The sequence below is a fragment of the Talpa occidentalis genome, unplaced genomic scaffold (genome assembly GCF_014898055.3).
Source record: "Talpa occidentalis isolate TD23 unplaced genomic scaffold, MPIMG_talOcc4v2.1 talOcc4.2, whole genome shotgun sequence".
NCBI lineage: Eukaryota > Metazoa > Chordata > Mammalia > Eulipotyphla > Talpidae > Talpa > Talpa occidentalis.
This window is the reverse complement of record NW_023602073.1, coordinates 124558191-124584730: the sequence shown is the minus strand read 5'-3', so window position 1 is coordinate 124584730 and position 26540 is coordinate 124558191. Positions and strand designations below refer to the sequence as shown.

Below are 26540 nucleotides of genomic sequence, written 5' to 3'. Positions count from 1 at the left end.
TCCCAGTTCAACCAGTCATTAAGGACTATAATGAGTCCACTGCCCAAACATCTTAGATCTTTCTTTTTTGTGCCCCATCTTCACTGCTGCTACTATAGTCCAGGCTGCTTCATCTCTCGCCTGGGCCACCACTGTACCAGAGCAGCTAGTTCCTCAGCATCTTCTATTGCCTTTACCCTATTGATTCTCCATATGCTAGGGAGATACAGCATTTAAAAATGCAAATCGGGGCCCTCCCTGGTGGCCTTTAAGTTAAGTCTCAGCCCTGACATTGCTAAGGCCTGAGATAGATCACAGGTCCAGGAGCTACCCACATAGCACAGCAGACCTCTCCTGTCTTGCCTACTGGTCCCCTCAGCAGTGTATTTCAGTAGATCCACCTGTTCTGCTCCCCACTCTATCTCTGGTGAATCCTCTCACCCATCCCCCACACCTCTGGCCTACACCCCAGTTTTTCTATGCAAAAAAAAAAAATTAAAATCTTTTAAAAATAAAAAAATGTGATTATCTTACACGTTTAAAATATTTTTGTGATTTCCAAATGCTCTTAACATGAAGTTTAAAATCTTTAGTCTGACCTACAAAGCTCTGAAGTATGTGGTTGTAACCTAGCTTCCTGGTGTGACTTTGTGACATTTCTCACTGGGTTGCCATGCTAGTTTCTTTTTGACTGTTTATTGCAGTAAGGCATTTGAACCTGTCTGAAATGTGTCCCCATCCTATTGCCTTCATTTTTAACTACTACTCACAGCCTGGACCTAGGCCTTCTCCTCTCGTCCTTTGCCTGCAGGATTTCACTGTCACTGCAGTCACATTCTATCAGAGGAGGGCTTGTAACCCTAGGTCTTCTATTTCAGACCTCTCTTCAGAGTTACAGTCCTCTGTGATATCTATTCTTTCAAAATCTTCATGTCACTGCCACACATCCTGTTGTTTTCATATAATTATCTTTTCATTTTCCCCCACATTATAGTGTTCAATTATATGTTTTCATATTCCCCTCCCTTTTCTGTCACAGGAGTTATCACAATTAGTAATTAAATTTTGTTTACTGGCTCTTTCCCCTCTAAATTAAGCAGATTCTGCATATAAGATGCTACATCACCAGCATTACACAGAGTTTGCCACTTAAAAGCACTCAAGTATTTAACAAATTAAATTCCTATCCTTGGTGGCGCAGCGGTTGAGCGCTGGGCTGTGAAGCCGCCCACAGCCTCTGCAGCACCGGTTCAATTCCCGGCCACTGGGCGAGGGTCCCACATGGCGTGCAGACCTCTCCTGCCACCCGTTGCACCCCTCAGCAGTGTACCTCATCAATCTGCCTGTTCTGCTCCCTGCTCTGGCTCTGGTGGATTCTCTCACCTTCCCACGCTTCTGACTGTATCCAGTGCTTGTATAAATAAATAAATAAATAAATCTTTTTAAAAAATTCCTATCCTTCTTAACTTACATAAAATACAATTAGCTGGGGCCTCCCCAGTGGCGCAGCGGTTGAGCACTGGGTTGCGAAGCTGCCCGCGGCCTCTGCGGCGCCGGTTCGATCCCCGGCTGCTCCCCGGCCACCGGAGGAGGGACCCACATGGCGCACAGACCTCTCCTGCCGCCCGCTGCTCCCCTCAGCAGTGTATTTCGGTCCTTCTGCCTGCTCTGCTCCTCACTCTGGCTCTGGTGAATTCTCTCACCCTCCCGCGCTTCTGACTGTACCCACTGTATGTATAAAAACAAAAACAAACGAATAAATGAATAAATAAATAAATAAATAAATAAATAAATAAATAAGCATGCCTCTATTTAAAAAAAATACAATTATCTGCAAGTTCATATTTTGAAATACTTTTTAAAAAAGAAGATATAATATTTGGGTAGTATGTATTATTTAATATATACTTAGAAATAATTTTGTTTTTCCATGGAAATTTTATCATATGTAAAACTAAAGCATATTCTCTTTTTGAAAGGATTTTTACTCTGGTTTTTTTTGCCCTCTCTTTTTTAAATTGATGTGCCATTGGTGTACAGTGCTTAAAAACTTGAGGAGCACATCTTCACATCTTGATAAATGCTGGATAGTTGTTGAAAATATCAATTTCAAGTATAAATTATCTCTAGAATTTAATATTTAAGAAATAGATATATATTATGTGTCTTACCTATCTTTGATGCTAAGAAATAAAAGACAACATTGCCTTCATAATTTGCCTTTGTTATATTTATTCACATATATACATATATATATATACACACACACACAAAGCTGGAAAGCAAATCTGTGTAATCAGAAATATTTTGGCCAAAGTAAGCTTAATTAATTGAACAATTATTGAGCCTCAGCTGTACGGAAGTCTCTAGCAAGACAAAGAAGGATGGGGTGGGGATAGGGCATAGAACATTAATTCTAAGTAAGACAGAGTTGGCCGTTAAGGAGCTAACAATGTAGTGAAGACAATATGCATAGATTTAACTGAGTATAAAATGAGAAATAATTGAGACTTTTTAAAAAAAGACCATGAGAATTTGACATATGGAAGGATAATGTATTACCAGAACAAGTGATAAAAACTTCTTGGAAAGGGCCTCCCCGGTGGTGCAGTGGGTTGAGTGCAGTGCTGTGAAGCTGTCTGCAGCATCTACAGTGCATGTTCAATTCCTGGCCAGCCAGAGAGATACCCACATGGCGTGGCAGACCTCTCCTGTCACGCCTGCTGCTCTCCTCAGCAGTGCTTTTGGTCCTTCTGCATGTTCTGCTCCCCACTCTCTCCCTGGTGAATCCTTTCACCTCCCGCGCCTCTGGCCTGTACCCCAGCTTTTGTATAAATAAAAAATAAAAAAAAAAACTTCTTGGAAAGGATGGATTTAAGGCAGGCATTGTTGGAACAAATGAAATTGGACTTACAGAAGTAATGCAGGCCAAGCAACAGCCCTGGAAAAGTCTGGTAAAGACTGGGATTCAGGGCCTCTCTAGTGGTGCAAGGGGTTAAGACGCAACCTATGAAGCTATCTGTAGCCACTGCAGCACGAGTTTGACACTCGGCCAGGGAGCTACCCACATGAAGCAGCAGACCTCTCCTGACTCGCCTACTGCTCCCCTCAGCAGTGTATTTCAGTGCATCTTCCTGTTACGCTCCCCACTCTATCTCTGGTGAATCCTCTCATTCCCTGCACCTCTGGCCTGTACCCCAGTTCTTGCATGCATGCATAAATAAATCTTAAAAAAAAAAAAAGACTGTGATTCAAATGAGCTTTGAACATGTAAAGAAGGAGATAATGAACAGCTGTCATTATGAAAACCAGGTTGGAGTACATGAATGATTCTTACCCTTTTCCAAATGTAACCCTTCAACTGAGAAACAACTATTATTACTAGATTAGTTTTCTTACCTAATTTAAAAGAAAGACTATTTTGGTACATATGCAAGGAGAAGAGTAAAATTTTCAAGCAAATTTCAGAACCTTCTGGATCTACTACGTGTATGAATATGTGCAGATGAGGAGAGGCTTTGTTAGCAATAATAGCAAATAACTCTCCATGAAAATAAAGAGAAGAACTGCCCACAGATCTGTCACATGTGGCAATTGATACTCTTTGTTTTTTCTTGTTTCCTGCTACTGAGTATGGCCACTTTGGTCTCTCTGTTATGGGATGCTTTTGATTACTTAACACATGTACATCGAAAAATACTGTTTAAAAGCACATTGGAAATCATATATATTCTAGTAAGTTGGATAATGGCCACCCAAAGACTTCAGGTCTTAATCTTTGGGACCTGGGAATGTCACCTCATAGGCAAAATTATTAACTACATGTGTGATTAAGTTAAGGATCTGAACAAGGAAAGATTACCTTGGATTAATTGGATGGATCCTAAATCCAGACACATGTACCAAATAAGAGAATGGCAGAGGAAGATTTGACATGCAGAAGAGCAGTAGACAGAATGGCCACAGAATCAAAGATGGTCACATAGGGCCTCCCTGGTGGTGCAGGGGTTAAAGACAGCGCTGTCAAGCTGCTGCCAGCCATTGCAGCATGAGTTCTATCCCCAGCAAGGGAGCAACCCACATGGTGCAGCAGACCTCTCCTGACTAGCCTGCTGCTCCCCTCAGGAATGTATTTCAGTAGATCTGCCTGATCTGCTCCCCACTCTCTCTGGTGAATCCTTTTAGCTCTCGCACCTCTGGCCTACACCTCAGTTCTTGTGTGCATAAATAAATAAATCTTTAAAAAAAAAAAAAAAACAAAGATGGTGACATCAAAGTGAAGTGACCCAGGAAAAGGAATGTTAACAGTGACCAGAAACTGAGGACTAAGAAACCAATTCTTCCCTAGAGCCTCTCAAGGGAGCACAGCCCTGATACCTTGATTTTGAACTGGTGACACTACTTAATGAGTTCATATGGGTTGAAATGTTATTTGCTTTACTGTTGAATTACTGTTATGACTTGAAATAATTAAGTAGCTTTGAACTTCAGGAATGGGTTAAATGATTCTTTGGAAAACAAAAATACCTTGGGCACTTCTGGTACCAGTATTGTAAGAGGATAAGTGCTTGTTATTTTAACCACCAGATTTGTAGTGAATTTATTGTAGTGACCGTCAAAATCAAATATGTGCATGAAAAGTTACCTTATGACCTTTTCTTTGAGGTATAGCTGTTTAGTCAGCATTTTATCATATTTAAGCAGGAATAGAACCAAGGCTTTTTAATCTACAAACCACTGATTTTCATCTTTATTTAAATGTGTTTATTCTTTTCTATATGGTAAACAGTTTAGCGAAAGATTTATAAGGATGCCTTGTCTCCTTTGAGGTTCAGCTTAAATAACTTTGATATCACAAAAGTTGGAGAAAACAATCTATCTGAGTCAGAGAGTTTGGAATATGAATTTATAGAAACTAATGAAGAAAAACAAAACTCGGCCTCTTAGGGAAGAATGTTTTATGCAAATCTCCATTGTTAACCAAGTTCATGCATGCAGAATGCAAACTATTTGTTGGGGATTTAGAAATAGCTTCAGATAATCTAATGTAAAAGGTCTAGCATATTCCTCAGCTTTGTAGTATTTATTCCACATATGTTAAAGATGTACTTATTGTACTGCAACATAAACTAGCACTGTGTGTGACCTTAATTGAAAAGTTAAATATTGCAGTTTATATTTTATGCCTCCTATTCATTTCATTGGTACATATTAATGAACTGCAAAACACAGAGTAATGCTATAAAGTCTGCTAATAATTTCTGTGAATTATCACAGAAGTTATAGTTCTGTAGTTTTGGTTTTGCACACTAAGAAAATAATACATTATTCATTTCCGTACCTGATGATATATTTACATTTGTTATAAATGCAAGCATGTAATAGTGAACCATTAATATTTTATTTTTTTCTTAAAAGTGTTCCTGATAAACAGGAAGATTCATAGGATTATGGTTTACTGATGTCATAGAAACATAATCTTATATTGAGAACACCCACCATCTAATACAATACAAGTAGTAAGGTTATGTGTTTGAAATAGGTTTTTAATTGCTAATGTACATGGGGATGTGATTGGATATGATTTGCCCAGATGTTTTCACAATTCTTACAAGAAATTATTTTTAGTGTGTTCATATGGGTTGAAATGTTATTTGTTTAACTGATGAGTTACTGTTATGATTTGAAATATTTAAGTAGCTTTGAATTTCAGGACTGGGTTAAATGATTCTTTGGAAAAGAAAAATATGTTTGGACTGAGACTTAAATATGTGAATTATCTGATTGCCCTAGAGATATTCTCTATTCACAAAAATGAGAGATCAAATAATTCTGTGTTAAAAATTACTAGGTGATAAGTGATTGCTTATTTCTCTGTTTTGTCATAATTTTGAGAAGGAATATCTCTAGTGGAATTTTAATGTGAGATCATTCCAAAGCTAGAACAGGCATTTATTCTGGGGCAAACCTAGAGGTGATGATAATATGAAGAATACTGTATTAGTCATAATTCTCTAGAGAAAAAGAACCAATAGGAGTTATAGATGTAATTTATTAAGAGAAATATGAAGGCTGTGAAGTCCCACAACTGCTGTCTGTATATTAAAGACCCAGGATAGTTAACTGTTGTTAGTTTCAACCTGAGTCTGAAGGCTTGAGAACTAGGAGAACTAATGATATAAATTGTAGCCTCAGGGCCTCCCTGGTGGTGCAAGGGCTTAAGATGTAGCACTATAAAGCTATCCTCAGCCACTGTAGCACGAGTTTGATCCTCAGCCAGGGAGATACCCACATGGTGCAGCAGACCTCTCCTGTCTTGCCCACTGCTCCCCTTAGCAGTGTATTTCAGTAGATCTGCCTGGTCTGCTCCCCATTCGGTCTCTGGAAATCCTCTCACCCCCACATCTCTGGCCTGCACCCCAGCTCTTATATGCATAAATAAATAAATCCTTAAAAATAAATAAATAAATTGTAGCCTCATTTAAGAGCAGAAGACCTATGTCTCAGTTCAGTCAGGTAAGGCTAATTGCCCCTTTAGCTTTTCTGTTATATTCAGGCCCTCCATGGATTGGATGAGGCTTATCCAAAATGGGAAGGGCCATCTGCTGTACTCAGTCTGCTGATTCAGATGCTATCCTCATTTGGAAACAGTCTCACAGACACTTCCAGAAGAATGTTTAAGTAAATGCCTACTCACTGTTCACACATAAAATCACCCTCAACATGTAGCATAAAAAGAGGGTTACACCAGGTGTAGGGCTGAAGGAGAGTGTGGAAAGTTAGAAGGACTGAGACTGTGAATCTAGTTTCCAGAGATACTTGATGGAGAAAATGTGACTCTCGGAGGGTGTAAATTCAAACTCAGAAAATGGGCGAACTAAATTGACAGGCATTCTTTTTTTGATTATTAATTTACACCAACTATCTAGCTTTTATAATAAGTCATGGTTAACTAGCCTATTTGCATTTAAACTGTCAAACTACTTTGCGAACAGTGGCATTTTGATTGTTGGTGATTAAATCTGTAACATAAGTGAGGAATTTGGATCTTAATTATTTTCTGAATGCCTATTCTTTGCTAGAGAGTAGCCCCAGTGTATGCCTCTGAAGAAGAAAAGATGGATGATACACAAAGGGAACAAATCTTCATTATTAGCTTCTTTAGGATTTTATCCTTAAAAAGTATAAGGGATAATATTCTTGCCGCATTGTATAGGTGAAGAAACTGAGATTCAAAGATTCATGTTTAAAGATTCATATTTATATAACTTTCCCAGGTCTAATATAATAAGTGAAAGTATCTCAAAAACTGAATATCCTATGACCTCTTAAAACTCCACCCTCTCTCTATTTGGCTGTGAATATAGATTAGAAATAGAATCAATGAGTGAATCTGGGAAGGCTTTGCTGAAGAGATGGAAATTTCTGTTTGACAATGATTCAGATAAGGAAGAGCCTTGAGGGTAAAAAAAAAGATTCATTATCTATACATGGACAAAATGTAGTCAATTAAAGTATCTTATGGACAAAATGTAGTCAATTAAAGTATCTTAGATATTAGTGTTTGCTAGATATTTTGAAAAGTAGAAATTGTGAAGTGTAACCAGTGCTTAGATAATTTTAATCAATCAAAAACCTTTTTTTAAAAAAGATTTATTTATTTATATAAGAACTGGGGTACAGGTCAGAGGCGAAGGAGGGTAAGAGGATCCACCAGAGACAGAGCAGGGAACAGAACAGGCAGACTGACCAAAATACACTGCTGAGGGGAGCAGCGAGTGAGACAGGAGAGGTCTGCCACGCCATGTGGGTTTCTCCCTGGCTGGACAGGAATAGAACCCACGCTGCAGAGGCTGCAGACAGCTTCAAAGTGCGGTGCTCAATCCGCTGCACCACCAGGGAGGCCCTCAAAAAATCATTTTAAGGGCCTCCTCTGGTGGTACAGGCGGTTGAGCACTGCTCTGTGAAGCTGCCCGCAGCCTCTGCAGCACCGGTTCGATCACGGCCTGATGGCGAGTGTCCCACACGGCGCTGCAGACCTCTCCTGCCTCGCCCGCTGCTCCCCTCAGCAGTGTATCTCATCCGTCTGCCTCTTCTGCTCCCTGCTCTGTCTCTGGTGAAACCTCTCACCCTCCCGCGCATCTGGCCTGTACCTCAGTTCTTGTACAAACAAACAAACAAATAAATAAATCTTTAAAAAAAAAAAAAACATTTTAAAATGAGGTTCCTCTCTATTCACTCATAGATAAAAGATATTTTAGGATTAAAAACTACTCTCAAATTTGAAAACATTTATTAATAATTTAGACCTTATACTAAATTATCATGGAAAAACTGAACTCAAATTCACTTTACTCTGACTCCTCTGTATAATATTAAGGCAGTCTCTAATTTAGTAAATAAATACCTGTGAAAAATGCAGTGCTACCTCTATTAATATGATTTAAACCATGTTGTGTTTTCTCCTGACATATGCCAGATTAATGAATTATCTAAGCCTTGGTGGAAAATGACCTGCTGAAAATAAAACTAGAATTCAAAACTGAAAGCAATCCCCACAAAGCAGCTAATATTAACCTCTCATTTAACAAGTAAGGGGAAATAGGCTAAAAGGTAGGTCAAATTATTGCAGATCAGTCATGTATTTTAGATGACATCACGTCCTTATCATTGCAATACCATTAAAGGTTTTGTTTGGTTTCTATTCCTATCTATTATTTCAAATGTGTGGTGTTTGGCTCCTATTTATGCTTTGAATGGCATGTTTGGAAGGCTGGCCTACATCTAGCATTCTGAGTTCTGTGCCAACAAAAAATGTCAAATGCATTTACCTTGTAGTTACATGCAATGTCTGGATTTTAATATTTCAGATTTTCCCCTGAATAATAGACTTTCCTGATCCTGTAGTTTGTGAGAATAAAAATCACTGATATTTTAATGAAACTTTTTTACCCTAACATTTTCAGATTACTAATAGTTATCATTTATGAATATTTCACACTAAGGTTCAGATTCAGTTGATCTGCAGACTGCTTTGCTATAAATACTGTGTGTGGATACGTGACCCAACATCATTTGTTTTAACTTATGTGTCTTTCGCTCAGTCTATTTCACTCCTAATAGACAATTTTACTAGAAAGCCCCACGTGTAATATTCTGTATGTGGGAGCTGTGAGGTTCCTCCTCGTTTGTACTTTCACCTTCTTGTACCTTTGCCATAAATATAGGCCAATTAATGATTCCCCCGAATTATGGCATTCTATTATATGTCTTATTTTTATCTTAGTTAATTTTGAATTCTAGTCTTGTTATTCTCTGATCTCCTTCATCACCTGAGGTTTAAAAGAAAAAAAAAATTGGCAAACTAGACAGTTCCATAATCTCTGAATTCTCTTTAATACCGCGTATATAGAGTAGAAATTAAAGGCATTTTGCTTTCAAATGATACATGCTTCTCCATCTTAGTTAAAAACCACACCAAACAATGTTTTGTTCAGTCTTCCCTGGCCTTCAACTCTACAGACATCACTCAGTGCTCTCTCACATCCCCTATTTTAATTGTCTCTATAGAACTTCTCACTATTGTTTGCTTGTGCGTGCTCGGCTTCATAACAAGGATGTAAGCTACATATAAGCAAAGATAATCTGTCTTGCTCCATGATGATTCTTCAGTGCCTAGAAAAGTGCCAAGTACATTTTTTTCACATATTAATTTTTTTTTGTTTTTTTAATTTTATTTTTATATTCCCTATATAATCGCAACCCCCTTATTTTGACCCCAATCCCTTCTTTCCCCACCCTCCCCATAGTGTGTCTCTGGCTCATAGTTGTTTGTTGATTTTGATTTTTTCTTTCTTATAGTTATTCTTTTTTCCTGGTCCCTTATTTAGATGTTCTAGATTCCTGCTATGAGTGAGACCATCTGGTATTTTTCTTTTTCTTTTTGGCTTATTTCGCTGAGCATGACCCCTTCCAGCTCCATCCATGTTGCTGCAAATTGCATATGTTTATCTTTTTTGATTGCTGAGTAATATTCCATTGTGTATATATACCACATCTTCTTGATCCAGTCATCTATTTTGGAGCATTTGGGTTGTTTCCAAAGCTTAGTTATTGTATATAGTGCTGCTATAAACATAGAGGTGCAGGTGCTCTTTGAAATTAATGTTTCTGTTCCTTTGGGTAAATACCTAAGAGTGGAATTGCTGGATCATATGGAAGCTCTGTCTTTAGTAGGTTGAGGAATCTCCACACAGCTTTCCATAGTGGTTGGACCAGTTTGCACTCCCACCAGCAGTGCAGGAGAGTTCCTTTTTCTCCACATCCTTGCCAACATTTGTTGCTGCTAGTTTTTTTAATATGTGCCATTGTCACTGGTGTGAGATGGTATCTCATTGTAGTTTTGATTTGCATTTCCCTGGTTGCAAGTGATGTTGAAAATTTTTTCTTAGGCCTATTGGTCTTTGTATTTCTTCTTTGGAGAAGTTTCTTTTTTAGCTCTTCTGCCCATTTTTGACTGGATTATTTTCTTTGTTTTTGTTGAGTCTCATCAGCTCTTTGTAGATTTTTGTGATCAGTCCTTTATCATTAGTATTGTGTGCAAAAATTTTCTCCCAGTCGGTGGGGTTTCTCTTTGTTTTGGTTATTATTTCTGTTGCTGTGCAGAAGCTCTTTAATTTGATGTAGTCCCAGCTGTTTATCTTTGCCTTCACTATCACTGCTTTGGGTGTTCACATATTAATTAATTAATTTATTTTTTTAAAAGATTTATTTATTTATATAAGCACTGGGTACAGTCAGAAGTGCGGGAGGGTGAGAGAATTCCCAGAGTCAGAGCAGGGAACAGAATAGGCAGACTGACGAAATACACTGCTGAGGGGAGCAGCGGGCTGCAGGAGAGGTCTTCACGCCATGTGGAACCCTCACCTGGTGGCCAGTGATTGAACCGGTGCTGCAGAGACTGCAGGCAGCTTGGCAACCCAGCGCTCAACCGCTGCACCACCGGGGAGGCCCCACATAATAATTTAAAAAGAAAAAGAAACCTATGCCTTGTTCATGGATTTAAGATGGGGCATGAATTTATTTTTTTATTTCTTTTTTTTTTTAAAGATTTAGTTATGTATACAAGAGCTGGGGTACAGGCCAGAGATGTGGGGGGTGAGAGGATTTACCAGAGACAGAGTGGGGAACAGAACAGGTAGATTGACTGAAGCATACTGCCGAGGGAAGCAAAGGGCAAGTCAGGAGAGGTCTGCTGCGCCATGTGGGTTGCTCCCTGGCTGGCCGGGGATCGAACTCGTGCTGCAGAGGCTGTGGATTGCTTCATTGTTCAGTGCTTAATCCCTTGTGCCACCAGGAAGGTCCCTATTTTTTAATTTCTTTTATGACATATTTTTTAAAATCTTTTATGACTTCCTCTAAGTCCTCTCCCAATTTCACTCCATTCCTTCATCTATCCATTCATGTTTGCTTTTTTCTATCGATAATTAGCTATGACTAACTGCCAATTTATTTCTATTTCTACTTCTGCAACTTTACTTCATTTCATTCAGTAGTGGATTGAGGTTTATACTTTTTTTCATCTTTCTAGCTCACTTTGAGAATACAATGTTAAAAAAATATTTGTAATATAGGTGGATAATCAAATTTCTCTCATGTAAAAGTGACAGATGAGAGTCAGGGAGCATGGCTTATATTTTAATTGTGTCAACAGTTAATATGGTGACCATGAAAAAGCCATTTACCTCCTGTGAGTTATTTTCTTTATGTTGACATTCTTACCAAGTATACCTTGTAGAGCAGAATTTTCCATAAAACGTGATTATAGATTTCATAGCATTAATGAAAAAGCCATTTACCTCTTGTGAGTTATTTTCTTTATATGTTGACATTCTTACCAGTTACGCTCTGTAGAGTGTAATTTAGATTTCATAAAATTAATTCAGTTAACTCTGACATTAATGTATATTTCAAAAGTGTTATAACTTTAAGCAGTATATTGTAGTTCATGTATGCTCTTATTTAGGTAGCACACTGATAAATGATAAATACCTTTTTTATTCTTTTGACTTAACTGTTGTTTACTGTGTAAATTTGGACATCATAAAGATAAATGAGATTATATTTCCACTCTCAGTTAGCTCCCAATCTATGTTGCAGATTTAATTAAAAAATAGTTGCATCTTAATTTTAATATGGGTCTGGGCAAATCATTAACTGGCATTTTAGAGGTGAGGGGTAGTTAAGGATAATGTGCTGAGAAATGAAAATATAAAATCCCATGCTCTGACTTCCACTTTCAGAAGCCTGGCAAATTGGGTGCTGTGAGGTCCACTGTAGAACGTTTCTACAATTAGACACTTTAATGGGTTCACAATAGCTCAGAGAACTCTGTAAGACCCACAGCTCTACCTCTTTCTTCAAAAAGAGTTTGGTTACTAGAACTGAGAATAATAAGCAACAGGCAGAGTGGGTTGGTAGACCCTGAACGGGGGTGCTGTGCTACATTACCCTTTATATGCTAATCTTCTGACTGGTAATGAAGGAATTGCCTGGCCTTGGACTCTGTACAGAACTGGCATCCTTTTCCTATTATTATTACTTTTTAAATTGGGTAATATTTGAATATCTTCATCAGGTATTCACCTACCACCAACTCATGCATATTCTTTTTTTTTTTTTTTTAAGATTTATTTATTTATTTATACAAGCACTGGGTACAGTCAGAAGCGCGGGAGGGTGAGAGAATTCACCAGAGCAGGGAGTAGAGCAGGCAGAAGGACCCAAGTACACTGCTGAAGGGAGCAGCGGGCGGCAGGAGAGGTCTGCGCGCCATGTGGGACCCTCCTCCAGTGGCCAGGGAGCATCCGGGGATCGAACCGGCGCTGCAGAGGCTGCGGGCAGCTTCGCAACCGAGTGCTCAAACGCTGCGCCACCTGGGAGGCCCAACTCATGCATATTCTTAAGGAGTACATAGGTGTTCTGGTATTCTCTGGTATCTCAAGGTTACTGACAGAAGCAGATGCAAGTTCTTAAGAATGAAACATGATTAACTTAGACCTGAAGGATTCTAACAGACTAGCATAAAGTAATTAAGTCACAATTGAAGGTCAACAAGCATTCATGAAAGTGACTAACTATGAGAGTTAGCAGAAACAGATCTAAATCCCCAAAGAACTGCAGGTCTTTGGCTTGTCAGGCATAGAATACCAAGAGCTCTGTACAAAATATCTAATAAAACAAAGTACAGATTACAAAGATGAGTCCCTGGCCCTCAGGAGTAGCTAGACACAGAGCCTTTGCAAAGAACCAAAATGGAACTTTTAGGGGGAAAAGTATAATTCTTCAAATTATAAGAAATAACTATTGGGGTGGACTAAATAGCAGATTTGACAGAAATCAAGAGATAATTTATCAGGTGACCTTTAAGTCTCAAGAAGTTAGCTGGAGTTGGTTGTAAAAATGAACCAATGTCCTCCAGAAGATGTTTAGGCATGGGAAAATGCCCAGTACATGGTACACAACATATTATGTATGGAGCTATAGTAATTAAAACAAGATCATCAGCATGGAATAGATATATTGCCTCTTGAAATATCATAGAGAATCTAGAATTGAATTCATGCATTTATATAGTTTGTTTATACGATAAATGATTTTATAAATCATTGAAGCAGTTCAAAAGTTGTCCGCAGATAATTAAATATTCATGCAGGTTAGGGGTGACTGAATAACTTCCTTTTTTACATTGTATTCAGGATGCAATTCCAGATGGATCCAGTATTAAATATGATCTGTACAGTTTTATATCTTTTATAGAAAAAATGATTTTCTAAATTATGGTGAGGACAGGACTTCTTAAAAATTATGCCCTAACCATGAAATAAATGATTGATATATTTGATTTCATTAAAATTAAAAACTACTATTCATCAAAATACCAAAAATAAAGTGAAAAACCCAACCAATAAGAGGAGGAAATTTACAATTATAACCAAAAATTGTTATCCAAATATAAAATATTACAATAAAAGAGATAAAAATTTAATTTAAAGATGTGTCAAAGTTGTGCATCAAGCATTTCAGAGAAAAAAATGGATGTAAATGTTTTATTAATAAATAACTCAAAGAATAATTTCAGTAGTCAGATGCACATTAGATATTATTTTTTACCACAAAATTATTAAAAAGTATAAAGTTTATAAGCATAAAGTGTTAAGATAAAAAATCTCAGTTGTGGGCCTCCCCGGTGGCGCAGTGGTTGAGCGCTGGGTTGCGAAGCTGCCCGCAGCCTCTGCAGCGCCTGTTCGATATCCGGCTGCTACCCGGCCACCGGAGGAGGGTCCCACATGGCCCACAGACCTCTCCTGCTGCCCGCTGCTCCCCTCAGCAGTGTACTTCAGTCTGCCTGCTCTGCTCCCTGCTCTGGCTCTGGTGAATTCTCTCACCCTTCGGCACTTCTGACTGTACCCAGTGCTTGTATAAATAAATAAAAATAAATCTTTAAAAAAAAAAATCTCAGTGTGTTTGCATACATTTCTGGTGGGTGTGTAAATTAGCAACACTGTGGCAATTTGTAAAGTTGACTATTAGGTCATACAGTAGTTGCAGACAGAATACACTGGGCAGAGCCCATGGGCTACAATTTACCAAGTCCTGAAGTAGATACAGTATTTGAGTGTTTGGGGAGGGAGAAATGGTTTTAAGTGATTAGGAAATATAATATCCTAAAGGAATTATCAGTAGATGAGATTGCAAAGGTTGGCTAGAGCATGAATTTTAAAGGCCTTATATGTCATACTAAGAACTTTTTGCCTTCTTGTATGGAAAGCCATTAAAGAGGTCAATTAATCACATTCGCATTTTAGAAAACTCATTCTGGAGGTGAAATAGCAAATAAATCTGAGGATGTCTACATGGGAAGCAGAAAGGGTTGTAGAAAAAATAAGGTGGCTAAATCTTGATTTAAGATAAAAATTAGATGGATGATCTAAGATGGTAAAAGATGGAATTGAGATTTCAGAGTAAACTTAGCAGAGAGACTCAACTGTGTTTAAGAAGAAGCAGAGTAAACTAAACCAATTTATTGAATTAAGTAAATGTGAAGCATTGAAAAATCCATATGTAAAAAAGTTTTACCATTCATTAGGTTACCTTGAAACAAACATACTATTTTACGTGTTTTTTAACCTTTGAATAATTCCTGAAATGTGATGCTAATTTATTGCTTTTTGATGATTGTCTGTCATTTCTTCAGGAATTTATATGGCTTTGAACTGTGGTTTCGATACCAAAAAAACTTAGAAAATCTAAGATTACAAGGATATGTCTTTAATAGTGTAAAATTAGTCTTAAATATACGTATTGTTAATCATATTGTTGAAAGTCTTTATAGGCTTTAAAACTATTTTCCACATCAGGAGTCTACAAGCAATATCTGTACTTTTATTAAGCAAGAACAAATTACATTTTAGCTACCATTACAAAAAAAAATATGTAGCTGTTTTCATTTTTCACCAATACAAAACTGATAGATCCTGTTTTTATCATCAACAATCTAAGACTTGACAAGTTTAATAAGATCATATGACATGATGAAGCAAAATAACTTCAAAGGATCATTGAATTAAATAATATATACTTCAAGATGCCTGTAAGGCTTAGATGTCCACTGTGATAGGCTATTTAATTAATAATATGTATTTTACAAAACCCATCATTATGTATTAATACAATAGACTGTGATGATTTAAAAAAAAAAAAACACTGTTTTAGAGTACCCTCTGCTCCCCTCTTCCTAATTTTTAATTTTTATAGAATGCACCACAAGTTTAGTATGTAGGCCATGTCTACAAATGGTAGCAATGTCTACTACTACTATTTTCAGTGTTTCAAGTTTATGTAAACTTTTCCCATCATCATATCACTTAATATTCCTAGAAGCTATATAATACAGATTCTGTTATTTTGATTTTATAAAAGACACTAATTTATTCGTTGTCATACAACAAATAAGAAAATAAACTAAAAATTAAAGCAGGATCTTGCTGGTATCAAATTCTTGTACTGTCCACAATGCTGGATTATCCTGTTACTTTGATGGTAGATGATGGAAGAAAGGAATGAACAGCAGAGGTAATGGAGGGTCTTGAAACTTCTAGGGACAATACAGAAATGTATATACCTACTTTCTCTTATGTCAACATCCAAAACAACAAAATAATGTCTGATAAAATATAACTTTGTGTTTTTAAAAAGAAAAGTAATTTTCTATATGTCAATTTTCTATTATTTTTCTATATAGAAAAATAATTTTCTATATTATTTTTCTATATAGAAAAAATATTTCTATACTATCTACTATAGACAGGCTTAGTATCATACTTCCATTTGCTCAATTGATACTTTTTTATACTGTTGCTTCTTTCTAGGTTCTTTTAGAAATATAATGATAAGCAAAATAAGCATAGTTCTTTCTTTCATGGGCTGTTTAAGTGCTGTGTGAAGAAACTGGAGGATTCTAATCAGTGGAATGACATGATATAAATGAAATCACAACACTGTATGTGCTGTACTTGATGTGGAAGAGGTAGAGAGTACAGTTAGGGAGATAAGATAAGCAAAGGCTGCTGTATAAAAAGGGTGAGTAATGATGTGAACTGAGTTACTGTCATGGTAGTGGAGATGAAAAAGGGAGAGACAAGAGATATTTAGGAATTTGCAGTACTTTGTAACTCATTATATGAAAAGGAAAAGTGAGGATACATCCCAGTCTGCCCAAGGTAATTTGTTTTGGCCTTTTGTCCTGTCATAATTAGTAAGAGATTTCATTTTCAAAAGTTTTGTGTGATTACGATTATTGAATTCTTTTAACTTTTTAAGTAAATTTATATATGTTTAGGATTTTGTGTAATTTTTCTACCTAATCTTTAGTTTATAGTTTTTAGGAAAATTATTTTAAAGTGATAAAAGCAGGGGCCTCCCTGGTGGTGCAGGGGTTAAAGATATAGCACTATCAAGCTATTGCGAACCATTACAACTTGAGTTCAATCCCCTGCCAGGGAGCTAACCCACATGACACAGCAGACCTCTACTGTCTCGCCCACTGCTCCCCTTAGCAATGTATTTCAGTACATCTGCCTGTTCTGCCCACTCTCTCTGTGGTGAATCCTCTCACCCTTCTACCCCCATGCCTCTGGTCTACACCCCAGTAGTTGTATGCATAAATAAATAAATCTTTTTTAAAAAAAAGTGATAGGAGCAAAGAAAAAATTTGTAAAGTTACTTTAGTTTTGGTGGGAAAATACATCTTATAAATTTACTAAATAAAAATGTAGTTCTGTTAGTTTTTTCTCATTTTCCAAAGAATTATACTACTCGTGGCTTCAGAACATTGAGGATCCTTCAGATATTCTTTGGAGGTAAAAAAAAAAAAGGTAAAGATTTATGGCAAAGGAAAATGTTTCTGAAAAAGATGTAGCACATTGCCTTTATGTATGTGAATAAATTATAAACAGGTGCAAGAGTGCAGTCAGTATAATAGCTTTTGCTCTCTTTGAAGAAAATAGAAAATGCTCACTTAGGGGGCAATTGCTTATGTTTCCATTAATGGATCATCTAAGCTTGAATGCTTTTAAATAGGATATGTGTGTTCCTTAGTTCCAGTTGGCTAAAAAATTGGGAAAATACATGTTATTAAAGTATCCAAAGTAATCAATTTATGCAGACATTTAATAAAAAATATTGTTAGTAGTAGTAATAATGTTAATAATAAGAACAGTGATAATAAATATCATTGCTAAAGACATTAAGGAGGATTCACAATCAAAAACAACCATCAATACTTGGAGAATTTCTTTAGCATTCTATACTCAACCAATGGATAGATCAGCCAAACAGAAAATGAGCAAGGAAATAGCCTCAAATGAGGAGTTAGAGCCCATGGGCTTAGCAGACATTAATATGCTTCTTTCACCCAAAAGCACATGGTGTATTCTCCAGATAGACCATATCCTGGGACCCAAAACAAGTGTCAATAAAGTTGTGAAAATTGAAAAAAAAAAAGAAGGAAAAATCTCTAATCTATGAAGATTGAACAATCATTGAGTAAAAGAGGAAATCAAAATAGAAAATAAAAATATACCAGGAGATGAACAAAAATTAAGAAAATTAAGACCATTTCAGAACTGGACACAGCAAAAACAGTAGTAATAACACATACATATATAGAGCAATACAGGCCCACATCAACAAGCAAGAAACAGCTCAAATAAATGAGATTATTATCATTTTACCCTCTCAAAACCAAGTGTAGCATAAAATCTGATGGAAGTGAGCTTTAATTAGTGAACAGTGGTGATTTATTTCATGCAATAAACTTTTTTATAGAAATACCTACATCAGACATTCTGTTTCTCTTCTTATTTGAAGTTGCCACTATGTCAAATCAATCAAATTTGAGAACTACAAATAATAAATACGTCCTTTTTAAACTTCATATCCAACTTTGGATATAATCTCTTTGTTTGGACACACACATACACTCACAATGATATATGTGTGTATTTCTAAAGTTGCTCTTTGGATAGTAGAGCTTTTAATCTATTTAACATAAATTTTGATGCACTGGACCATCCTGTGTAGTTTTCAAATGTAGTAAGCACTGAACTACCTCTATCATAGTTAGTAAGATTGGACATTCCCCAAAGGTTGGATAGAGGAAAGTCAAGTCAGAAAGGAAGGCTTTTGCTTTCTAGAAGAAACAAGCTAAAGTTTGGCTTCCTACTTGAGAATAATACCAAGTACTGGTTCATAGGGAAGTTTTATGCTATCCCATTGAAATAGGATAAATTGAGAAAATAGTAGGGAATGTCTTTATAAAATTAACTGTTCTCTCTAATTCAAGCTGTTTTTCTGACAGGTTTAGCTTTAAATTGCCATTTTATGAATGATATTGATATTAATTACATTAGTTCTTTTACACTTGGAAAAATTGAAAGCTAACAACCAACTGTAACAAGTTGGGAAACCAGAGCAAATACTGCTGTAGAACTAGGAATCCAAGTAAGGATGGTAGGGCCAGGGTAGAAGATGAGGGGGGCTGTGGGGAAGGGGTATGAGGAAGCCAAAGTAGAAAGGATTGGAATGTAGAAAAATGAATAATTTTTTAAAGGAATTAACACATGATCGATTGGAATGATAAGAGTTTAGATTTAGGATTTATTTGTTTGTTCTTCAGTCACCATCTCCTGACACAGTTTACCAACTGTGCCTTATCCTAAACCCCCCTGTTGTCTTGCCACAGATTCTGGCAGGAGGGGCTGTGAATCTGGAAACACTGAGAAAAACTGTTAGATTACATTCTGTTCTTGAGCAATTTATAATTTATCCTATCTATCTAAACCTCATTTAAAAATTTGATGATAGTACTTTCCATGCCAATTTTTGAGGTAAATGAAGTAAAAGGAAAATTTCTTAAGAGAGCTACTGGAGCTTGTAGATTAATTAAAGTTTTTAATTTTAGTTATGCAAATATGGGGAGGGATGGCTTTGAGAAAGAATGTAAGAGGATACAGAAAATTTACCTAAAAAAATATCTTCTTAAAGCTCTGTTTCTCAAGTTTGCTGTTTTTTGTTGTTTGTTTGTAGGTTTGTTTTTTAAAGAAACTGAAATTTTACTTGATGGGGCTGTTTTTCTTTTCTTATTCTTGTCTACTGTCAAACCAGTGATTGATTTCAAATCCCACACACCAAATCATAAGCTCCCTCCTTTAGCAGTTAGACCTTTTGGTCCCACACAAGTGCCATTAACACAACTGGAATTTGAGCCCAAAATGTTACAGAAGGAACCAAAAAACAAGTGAATCTCTTGATCAGACCTTATCTCTGTCCATTGTACTACTTGCTAAAAATCTTGTGTTCTGTCTTTTAAAGATATTGGAAGAAAAAATAGTTCATCATTTCCTTTGAGAGTTATTTTTTTCTGCTTTGTTGTTGTTTCTTACCTCTAATATCTCAATCCTAAATCTTTCATGCTGTAACTTAGCATATCTGCATTTATTTTTTCAGGTTATTTTTATTCAAATAAAATAAGTTGGCTTTTGCAATAATTTTTGACTGGGAATAATTTTCCTATCTATGATAATTAGCTGCTTTCAGTAACTTATTTTCTTGATTCATTTAGCAGCAGCAACAGAAGAACCAGAAGTGATTCCAGACCCAGCCAAGCAGACAGACAGAGTGGTGAAAATAGCAGGAATTAGTGCTGGAATTTTGGTGTTCATTCTTCTCCTTCTAGTTGTCATATTAATTGTAAAAAGGAGGTAAGGCCTGATTTTTATTATGTCCCACTCAGTTTTATGTCACAAGTTTTCAAAAACTTTTTATTTCCTTGAGCTCTTTGATATTAGAATAAACAAGAATTTAATTTTAACAGTGTTGCCAGGTTCTCTGAATCTATTTCTCATGCTTTTAAAATAAATTATTATTGGTTTTTTACAGTTTCATTCTGGATATAAACATATACTTTTTGTAAGTTAACCTTTAATTATGGATTTAAATTTCTCAAATACAAAGATACTGAAGATATTAATTTATCTCATATTTAAAGTGTTACTTTGTAATCAATGGCAAATAAGGCTTTATTATGATACTTGGGTTATGGTCTATGAATTACTTTCCGCTCTAACTCTGCTTTTCTTAATGTTGGCTACAGATAAGATATGAGAAGACTAGAAACATTATTTTATGAAGTTGTATAATAACTGCTCATTTACTAAATATTTCAGCACTATAGTTTGAAGAGTCAATTTTTAATTGAGCATTATTCTTTTGTACTATATCAACCAATATCGCCATCTTCTGGAATTATATAAAGATATTAGTACTTAGTGGATTTATACTGAACTCTATTCAGCTGATTAAAGTATACTCCTGCAGAAAGACATTTCAAAGTATACAGTTTTTATAATTTGAACTTATTTCTATTCCCTAAAATGTCTACCAGCAAGACAGTTTCTTAGAAACAATACAACTCCCCATTGCTTCAAATCCTTTGTTTTAGGTAATAGTACAATTGGAAGGACTTCTTAAAAACTTTACTTGCTTAGTATAGTCCTGAAATAGTTTTGTGTATAAAAGTATTTGTAAGTTATGCTTTATATTGAATGATATAATATGATGTTTGCCTACATTGCATTAAATCATATACTATTACAGTTGTTTTTTGTACTCAAATGATTAACAATATAGATAAGATTCATACTATACATGTTTAATGATTCCATCAGAGTTTATTTTAATGTATTGCCTCTTTACAATTATCCCCTGGAGATATATATGTTGGAGAAGACACATCTGCATTAGAAACATTAGGTATGCATTATAGTGTTTTGTGTTAAATTAGCTACATACGTGCTTTCCCAATAGTGCTTTATCTTTGCTGTTGTCTCCCTCTGTGATTGGAAAATACATCATATTTGAGACCAGAAGATTTTAAATATTTTAGTAATCCAAATTTGCCAACGAAGTTTAATGAAATTGCTGAAGATAATCTACTATTATCTGTATTTGGAAAGATTACTAAACAGTTTAGAGAGTCAACTAAACTTGACTTTGCAATTAAAATGATTCCAGTTGCTTCAGATTCAATATGAGAGGTTGAAAATGGCCTCTGATTATGTCCTCACTCAGGATTCATTTAAACATATTGATTTTATTTTTCTGTTTATTTTCAAAATACTTACTTGCTATATAGTCTTCTTAACCACGGCCATATGTTTTAGAAATAACAAAAGTATGAAAATATAAACGTCCTAAAGTGAAACAAAACAATCTAAGCATGATTTTTTGGTGTGGGTAAAATGCTCTGACAACTCACTAATATTATGCAGTGACAAACTTTTTTTCTGGTTCATATTTTAAAATGTTGGATAAATGAGCATTTTTATTAAAATGTTTAATGTTTGAGCTTTTGTACTTATGCTTTGATTGATTGTCTTTTGATAGAAAGTGTGCTGAGGGTTTTGTTTCTCTTCCTCACCAGTACTGCTAGGAAAGGTTCCAATTTTTAAAGTTATATTTAAATATAGTACATTTTTGACATATCAGTAGATTATGCAAGCCCCTCACTTACTAAACAACTTTGTAATGACTTTTACTTAAATGTGGTATGTTACATTATGTATTGTGTATGATTTAATCACAAATATGTTTATTATACATACACAAAAGCATCACTATTATAAGAGCTTGGAGAGCATCAAGTTTACAAAAACAGTTTAGTATATAATGTATTCTCCCTTTTAATACATAAATTTATAATCAAAATAATGGAAACACATTATTTCAGCTTCTTATGATTTTTGTTTTTATGGGAAATTAGTAAGCTTCTCAAGACTTTGTCCCTCACTGGGAAAAATACATATATAGGTATATTTCTCGTGAAAAAAGTTCTGTGTATTTTTGGTGATGGTATAAAGAAATGGCTTGGAATTCAATTTAGTAAAAGGCTACAGCTGAAGGTGTATATGAAGTAAGTTTTTAGGCTAAGAAAAGGGATATTGCATCTTTCAAAACGCAATGTCATTTTCTTTTAATTTAACCACTGTTGAATTATTTCCAAATGTATGTCATTTTTCATTGGTTATGTATTATATTTTAAATGCACAGCATGAATACATTAATAATTCCAAACATAAATTTGAAATTATGTTTCAATACAGTAAATGTTTGTACATGATATCATGGTCACATACATCTACTGTAGGATTATCTTTGTGTATATGTATATAAGGTGCATATGTATATTCAAATAATATATGTATGTACCTGTTTACCATTAAGATATAATGACTTGTTTACAGAAATTTAGGTGTCATTTTGCATATATTCTTTATTAACCCTGTAGTTCTTTGTATTTTGCATCTAAAGAAATATAGTCAATTTAGGGTACAAGTTCTATACACAGCTGTTCCATCTGTCATGACATTTAGATGGTAATGGATGATATTATGCTTAACTGCATGTTGAAAATACACAATTCATTTAATTTTTCAATTTTTTGGCAATAAAAGAAATGTCAGCATGTTTTTTTTTTTCAAATTATGTATTTTAAATTTTATTTTTTATTGCATATCTGTCTGTTTAATTGCATGGCAAAGTAAACCTAACCAATGCATGAGCAAACTGAAATGCAAACCAAAAACATGAATTTTATTTTATTTTTAACGCACATTTTTCTGCTTTATTGAATGTGACAGAGTCACGCTTTTCATTCACCATTGCTTCTCTTTTTCCACTGTCTGTGATTTGCTTGCCAGGAGGAGCTACTATTCTTACTCCTACTACCTGTAAGTAGAAAATGGGTGATATCAACTTTACGTTTGTTAAAGATGCAGTATCCCTTTTCAAAAAAAAATAAAGAAAAAATAGAATGTTTTCAATTTTGGTGCTGCTTCAAAAAGTATGTTTTCATGGATTCTAAAACTTTAAAGTTTAACTATGAACTTATTTTGTTAATCTTTTTAAAAAGGGATATTGTATTTCTGTATGTTCAGCTACTTTTAGTTTTTATTTACAGTTTTCCATAACAAACTTTGGTCTACAGCCCAAAACATCATTTATTTACTTAAGTCAAACCCGTGCTTCATCTGGTAAACTAGAGATAGTAGTTATAATTTGTTAATCCCTATCTTTATATAATACTATTGTATTGGACCAAAAGACCCAATGATGTATTCCTAGACAAACATTCAAAATGCTTTCACAGGATTTAAATCAGCTCAGGTCTGCATGTAATAACATCTCTCTCTACATTTCCAGGAATCCAGGATGGGTTATAATTTCAGAAAACCTTTGATATGACCATCTAGGCAATCAGTACACTCCTGCATAAAACAAATGGATAAGATCATAATGTTTCAGTGAAAAGGAAATAAAAGCTCTTCTTAGAGAATAAAAATTTAGGTTTTTTTATTATTATTGGTTAAATAGGACAATGATTTTATAAAACCAAGAAAAAAAACTGTCAACCTGCACAGAATGCAAGTTGATAATAAAAATAGTTGAAAAGCAAATTAATGATGTGTCACCTATGTCCTTTGCTCTTCCAAAATTCTCTGGCTTTTTCTTCGGTTTAGAATGGGATGCTAGTTTGAATAAGGATGGAGAGTATTATTCATTCTATCTCTCTAGTCATTTTCAGTTTCCTTAGATCTAAATATATTCATCTAATTCAAAGGAATAGGCACAACAAAGTTTTCTTGGGCATTTACTCCATCAGTATTTGATCATCCAACTTTTAATCTCCAAGACTATGATTAAGTAGAGTTGGGGGATATATCCCACAGTATTCATTTCACTAGGTAAATTTAAACTAGCTTTACAACAAAATTTAGAGTGTCAGTGACTATAACAAAATAAGTGTCTGCCAACACTTAAAATGTTATAAACATTTGGCTTCTCAAAATCTGCTAAAACAAGCAGGTATAAACTAACAATGCTCCTAACTTGTTGTGATGAATCATAATATACTTGTTAAATCATGTTTGATAAAGCCAAAGGTAATTAACTGCATCATTTCATACAATGATGGAGCACTTTTCCTCTTTATAGCCCACCCATATATCCACCTGCAGAAGTTTATGTTGTTGGCTGCTTTGATAATGAAAGTCATTTGCACATCTGTCAAATTCAAATAGTTGCAAAATGAATTATATAACTATCCTGAAGTGCACATTATAGATGTTGTTTGCTCCAAGGAATACAAAGCATCAAACATACAGGAATCAATAAGTATTTAATTATGAAAATGTCACTAATCTCGTCATTCACCATAAATGTATCTAATATGTTAGAATGGAGCTAACTTTTTGTTGGATAGATAGCATCTCTGTATTTTAAACTCTGTAATGGGTTGTGATACATTCTTGTAACACCTAGGGCTGTGACATCATCAATCATAACTGAAAGAATATCACAGAGATAGGCCCCTTAAAAGCTAATTAAGCATTCTTGGTAAAACTAATGTAAATCAGAGATTTTCTTTTAATGAAAACAGCAATAGAGTAGAAATTAAAAAAAAAAAAACTAATGTGATCTGTAAGCTAACATTCATTGGCATAGTCATAGTAATGCTCAGTTCTTAATCAAAACACTTAGCTCTGATGTCAATTTTTATTTCATTTGTAACAGCCTGAATTAAAGCCTACCTCACAGGGTTGTTGTGAGGATTAAGGTATAAGAACCAAACTGAAGGTATAAGAACCAAACTGATAGTGCTTGGCTGGCAGACTTTAACGAAGTTTGTATTTCCCCATCATTTTTCAATTAACAAAGGTTTGTGAATCTGGAGAGCAAAAGTCCAGTGCCATGAAAACTTTTACTTCCATGCATCTGGCAAGTTCATTTTTTTTAATCTTTCCTCAATTATGAAATATGCAGAAGATGTATTTTGAAGTAAAGCCTCAAAGGTTAAATATGTCTCTTCTGTTTTTACATTATATTCAATTCAAATTTCAGGGTGTGTTTTTTTATCCAATTCAATCTCTCAGGTTTTATAAGAAATGCATTTTTTTTTCTTGGCCTGGAAAATGAGCATTTAGAAGTTATATCTTATACTACTTGTTTTGCTATTTTTTTAATTGAGATACTATTGGTTTACAACACCATATGTGATTCAGAGGCATAGAGTCACATCTCAGATGCACCTCATACCACACCCACCACCAAAGCATACGTAGAGCGACTTAAAAAACCTTTTTTTTAATTATTGAGGTGACATTGGTTTACAACACTATGTATGATTCAGGGAAATAGATTCACACCTTTTCAGATGTACATTACCACACCACACCTAACCAGAGCACCCATATCTTTTCACTATATACCTTTGGGTCCCTTCCTATATTGTTTGCACCCCAACAATCCCCCACTGGTACCTGCAGTCATATTTTTAAATGGCTAAACATTTTTGCCACAACCACATTATTCTTCACAGTTTATAACAACTAATGTTTAACTCCTAGAGTAAGTAAATGCTTTATATTATAATACATTTTGTAATATGACAGTTTAAAAAAATGCCAGCAACCAAATATAGTATAAGACCTTAGACCTTGGAACCAGGTCATTTTTCACTGGTTTTTAGATAAATTACCTTGGGGACGTTATTTAACTTATCTGAACTTCAGTCAACTCATCTATATATTTAGGTTCCTTATGCCCTTTTTAGTGGTTCGATCTGAGGATTAATTAAATTAACAAATGAGAAGTGCCAAGCATATGGCAGGCCTAGCCTATCCAATCAATAAGTATCTATTGAGTGTCTGCTCTGTACCTGACACTGCTCTAAGTGCTAGGATACACAGAAAGTCCTTAACTTTGGCGGAACACTCAGTGGGGAAAACAAAAGGAAATGTGCTATCGTATGTGATGAATGTTATTATAGGCAGAGCAGACGGTACTATAAAACCATCCCAGCAGCGAAACCTAACCTGAGACAGGTTATATTGGGGTCAGTCAGATAAAGCCTCCACGGTAAAATGAGACAAATGGAAGATAGC

At 35.2% G+C, this 26540-nt stretch overlaps 1 protein-coding gene across 4 annotated transcripts in view; it reads left to right on the top strand.

Moving 5' to 3' along the window:
• Positions 1-26540, top strand: part of PTPRK (protein tyrosine phosphatase receptor type K) — a 524091-nt gene that overhangs the window by 461559 nt on the left and 35992 nt on the right. For 2 of the 4 annotated variants that reach the window (XM_054697815.1, XM_054697813.1), the window contains exon 14: positions 20162-20300. In XM_054697815.1, the coding sequence (XP_054553790.1) occupies positions 20162-20300 (139 nt within the window). The remainder of the gene's footprint in view (positions 1-20161; positions 20301-26540) is intronic. The other 2 variants (XM_054697816.1, XM_054697814.1) reach the window with 1 other exon arrangement.